Genomic DNA, 4,600 nt, shown 5'->3' on the forward strand with positions numbered 1-4,600 from the left:
TGATATGGAAAGATAGAGTTGACTTTGTACGTAAGACAATAATGTGAGATGTTAACAGAGTTAGGTAGGTGGATAGATGGACTAAGTAGGATATTTACTAAGGCTTTTTTTCCCATTGCGGCCAGTAGGATTTAGCAATACGTCGAAAGCTATAGCTGCTCACCCTATTTTGTGGCTGGAAAAGTCTTTTTGTAACATGACATTGACCTGGTCACCTTGACTAGTTTTGCTTGGTCGAACTAATTATTTTTGCTTTGTTCCCTCGTACTATTTAAACCTGGATTCATCTAATGTCTATTTATTGATTCACTGAAGAAATGGCTTACAATAAGTCATGAAATATTGAAAAGCTCAGTTTTTCTACTCATTAGGCTATTGCCGATATATTATGATCTACTCAAAACTCAATTTACAAGAAACTGACTAATTAAACCTTAGTAATGATATCTATCAACTTGGTTTGTTCATTTTTTGGTGCTGGCTGCTAAAGTTACTCATTTTGTAAAGTTATTAAAAACACCGAATAATTTAATTACATATTTCATTCGTTGTACCAGTGATTTAGAACCTACTAAATAAAATTATGATTTTTAAATACGTTTTCATTTGATGTTAAAATCAGACCAAGCTCCATAATTTTCTCACTTCTAATGGTTATTGTTCGTGATATGCGTGCACGTTTCCCACTTAATTATGTCTTCCTGTTTCTAAATGTAAGTTTTCATTGTATTTAAATTGCACATTGTGTTCATTCAGATATCCTACATTCTGTTTATTGTCAAATGATAAATAATATTAGGGTGAACTCATTGTTTTCAATGTTTATATAAAGTAATCTATCTTTAAAGAGTCTTATTCGACAAGTGTTACCAAACAGTGATTAAATTCAAGCAGAGATGAATGGTGGTTAGCAGTGAAATCTGGAGTGCGTGTTTCATCCAATTCGGAACTCGTCAGCTGGGTGTACCTGCATCTCAGAGGTGATTTTCACCCCGGGACTCAAACCTAGTACTTTTCACTCCAAACATTACATATCGAGGCTATCCCAACAGGATCTATATATGCCAAAAGAAACTGATCAATCACAGTGGTAAACATTAGTGGGAAGATTTAAACAATCAATATATATGTAAATACAACAAAAAAAATTCATTTGGTTTAAGGACGTTGCTTTAATTTAGATTCTTCTGTGATAAACTGTAATTTTTATGAGTGTTCAAGTAATAATTTAGTCCAAGTAATTGTACTATCAAGCAGTTTATCCATGTTAATAGCCTTACTTTCTTGATAAACCTAATCCGTAATAAACCATGTAAGTTTTCAATAAAATTCATAGTGTAAGTACTGACATTCTATACGTTTTCTTTTGAATTGTATTACTCATGAATTTCCATTTTCTCTCTTGTAAAATTGTTTTTTTTCTTTTGCTGGAATAATAGACTCTGTTATTATGTTACACATTTATACCACCAATACTAATGATAATGATCAAAAATATCATGATATCCTTTACTGTCGCAACAGTTATTGCATTTTCAATGATAGTACTCGGGATGTTCATCAAGGTTAAAATTCCTCCTGTTTTGTCGGCTGCAGTTTCAATCAGTTTCATTATTGTAGGGCTTGCAATATCTGTTGGACTGTATCTTGCCCAAAAACAAGTACGTTTCATAAAATGTAATTTTAACTGAATGATATTGATAAACGGGAATTTGTAATAGCGTATAGTGTTTGATGTCTGCGTCTACACCTGTCAGTGACTCAAATATCTAATATTGTGGAAATGAATAATTGCAATGTTATCCACATTGATATAGTAGTTATTGAATAATTACAACTCATGTTTCTCCGTTTTCATTTGTTTATCTATATTATCACAAATACGGTATTGACTTTAACTGGCGAAATTCAGCTAACACAGTACCACCAATCCTGAATGATTCGTTTTTTGAGAATACATCTATAAATGTTCAATGAAGTTTAAAAAAATGCTCTGAATCGTTTGATATATGGAGTCCATTATTCGATAGATTACATAGGCTGACGAACGGTTTTAATCAGCTAACATATGTTAAGCAAAGATGGATAGTGGCTAGCAGTGGAATCCAGGAGGTGCGTTTCGTCCTATTTGGGATTCGTCAGCTGGATGTACCTGCATCTCAGAGTTGATGTTTACTCTGGAACTTCAACCCAATACCTTTCGCTTCAAACGCCATCACGTTATCCACTTAGCTACTGAGTCCTGATAGCTACTTGCTTGTACAATGGGGTGAAGTGAGTGTATAGGACGAAACGTGCGTCCTGGATTCTACTGCTAGCCACTATCCATCTTTGCCTTACAATGCTTCTGAATTAAGACTATATCGAGGCAATACGCACAGTATGTACATATGCCAGTTGCAGTCCTAACACATCGATAGGAAGATTCAAACAAACAATACTAAGTGAATTTAACATATGTTTAGTTTAAAATTGTACTATAAATCCTGTTTCATTTGTCCCTGAAAACTGTCGGTCCATCTGTACACAGGATATAAAATGACTGAACCAATGGTGATTAACACATGGGTATTGAATTATTGTATCATCTTTGATTTGTGATTCGAAGCACGATAAGAATGTAGCATTATATCATATTGTTCAACCTACATATTTGTTGAAAAAAGATCTGACTGCTCAAGATGTTTCTGCATAATGGATTGCATCATTGAATGTAAATAATGATTTATTTAATATTTTGCAGAAAAATATCAGATTTAATCTTAGTCCATGCTTTCAACAAGGTTGACTCCAAGATTAGTGTACTTTAAATAGTAGTTTGATGTACAGACATTCTGTAGAATATAAAATGCAAATCACCATTGAATAGATTTCGATTGAAGATTATGCTTCATAAGAATACTTCTCAGGTTTAAAATTTTTAATATTTATGTAATAATGAATACTCAAGGAGTAATTTTGCATATCTAGTTAAAAACAGGATATCATTGATGAATAATTAGTAGTCCTGTAAGATATTTCATCATTTCTCACTGAAATTACTTTTTTTCATTTTAGGTAGCGCTTCAGGTAATGGGAGCATTTTTTATCTTGTCAATTTTACCAGTAAGTTAAACAGAAGAAAAAAAAGTTGAAACAGCGATTATAGTAGAACAACTGATAATCATTTAAATCACTTTACTATCAGTTACTGTACAGAATTTAAGGTAACTTTAGCACTCATTCATCATGTAATAGTTAAGTGTTGAGAGACAAAATGTTGTTACCGAAATTTTTATATCTTTGCATTTACAAATATCGATAGATGTATCGGGTATGAGGGCTAATATCACTTCCCGGCTGCCCACCCCGTGGAAGGATATTTTTTGAGGGACTTGGAAAGGGAGTTGGATTAGTGTTGGTCTTAACGACCTGGGGGCGTGACCGCAGTGCCCAAGGGATAACTGCTTGAGGCCGGTCACGTACGGCCTTTTTGTGGTGAATTTTTGACGTGTTAGCTCTGTTCTTCAAAGGACCTTACCGCCGGAGACGGAAATCCGTGGGATAAGACGAGGTGTGCATTTTTAGGGTCGACCTTTTCTAACCCCACCCCTCCTTGTGGGAAGGCAACATCGCTGTTATGCTTGTTGTCTGAAGAAAACACTTTACTGCCGTCACACCTCTGTACAATCGGCAGAACAACTTCGCCTTCGGATCTTGAGATTGCTGCTTTTAGTCTTGCCGCTCTTCAACCGACCTGTCAGGCATGGTAGGACCTTGAGGAGCGATTGTTCCAGCCAGTATAGCTCGATTGGTTCATCACGATAGGCAAGCCCGACCACCACGTCAAGGTAGCAGCAACGGTTGGGGATAGATGTATCATAGGAAATTCATATCAGAAGTTTATTTAAAACAACTCTGAAATCTATTACACTTCAAATTATGTTCATGATAAATGAAGATCTACATACAAAATCTTTAGGGAATGCGAATAATAACAAGCTTGAGTTATCATGAAAAATAATTATTAAGTAAAGAGTGTAAAGAGTATAAACGAGAACCTCAACTAGTAGAACTGTGTTTTATTTCTCTCATAGTTTACTATAGCATCAAGCTCATGTTTCTCTCCATTTAAAATTTTTATCAGATCCTATTATTTGTTGGCCAGCAGCTGAGAACTGAATACTCTCCACGGATGCTTCCCTCTGATTATATATTGTATGCTGTACTGATGTCAGCAATATATTTATTCATATTCTATTCAATCTCTGTGCAATTTTTAAATCACAGACATGAATCAACACCTTATAGCTGCTAATATGTAAAATGTAACGCCTATTCTAGCAAGATGGTAATCCGTGATTTTATATTTACTCTCTATAAGCTATTCCCCATACAAACAAAAATAGTTATAAATTGAAATGTGTCGTTTGTTCCAATTTTTTTAATTGCATTTGGCAGCAGTTATTCAACAGTTATAAACAAATTCTGGCACTTTTTTTCTAGAATTCCTATCAAATCATGGAATTCAGGCTTTAATGTCTTCACCTAGATATAGTTATCAATTTATACCTATTTAGATTGGAATGCTCGGAGTGAACACTATTTTATGCTTTGTAAG

At 34.3% G+C, this 4,600-nt stretch overlaps 1 protein-coding gene across 1 annotated transcript; it reads left to right on the top strand.

Moving 5' to 3' along the window:
• Positions 1-650: 650 nt before the first annotated feature.
• On the top strand, positions 651-4,297 carry Smp_204810 (unnamed protein product; the record flags this gene model as incomplete). The annotated part of the gene is made up of 4 exons (XM_018798209.1): positions 651-713; positions 1,440-1,661; positions 3,058-3,105; positions 4,127-4,297. The coding sequence occupies 4 exons, from the start codon at positions 651-653 to the stop codon at positions 4,295-4,297; spliced, it is 504 nt and encodes a 167-aa protein (XP_018646735.1).
• Between the last annotated feature and the right edge of the window lie 303 nt (positions 4,298-4,600).

Source organism: Schistosoma mansoni (genome assembly GCF_000237925.1).
Source record: "Schistosoma mansoni, WGS project CABG00000000 data, supercontig 0156, strain Puerto Rico, whole genome shotgun sequence".
NCBI lineage: Eukaryota > Metazoa > Platyhelminthes > Trematoda > Strigeidida > Schistosomatidae > Schistosoma > Schistosoma mansoni.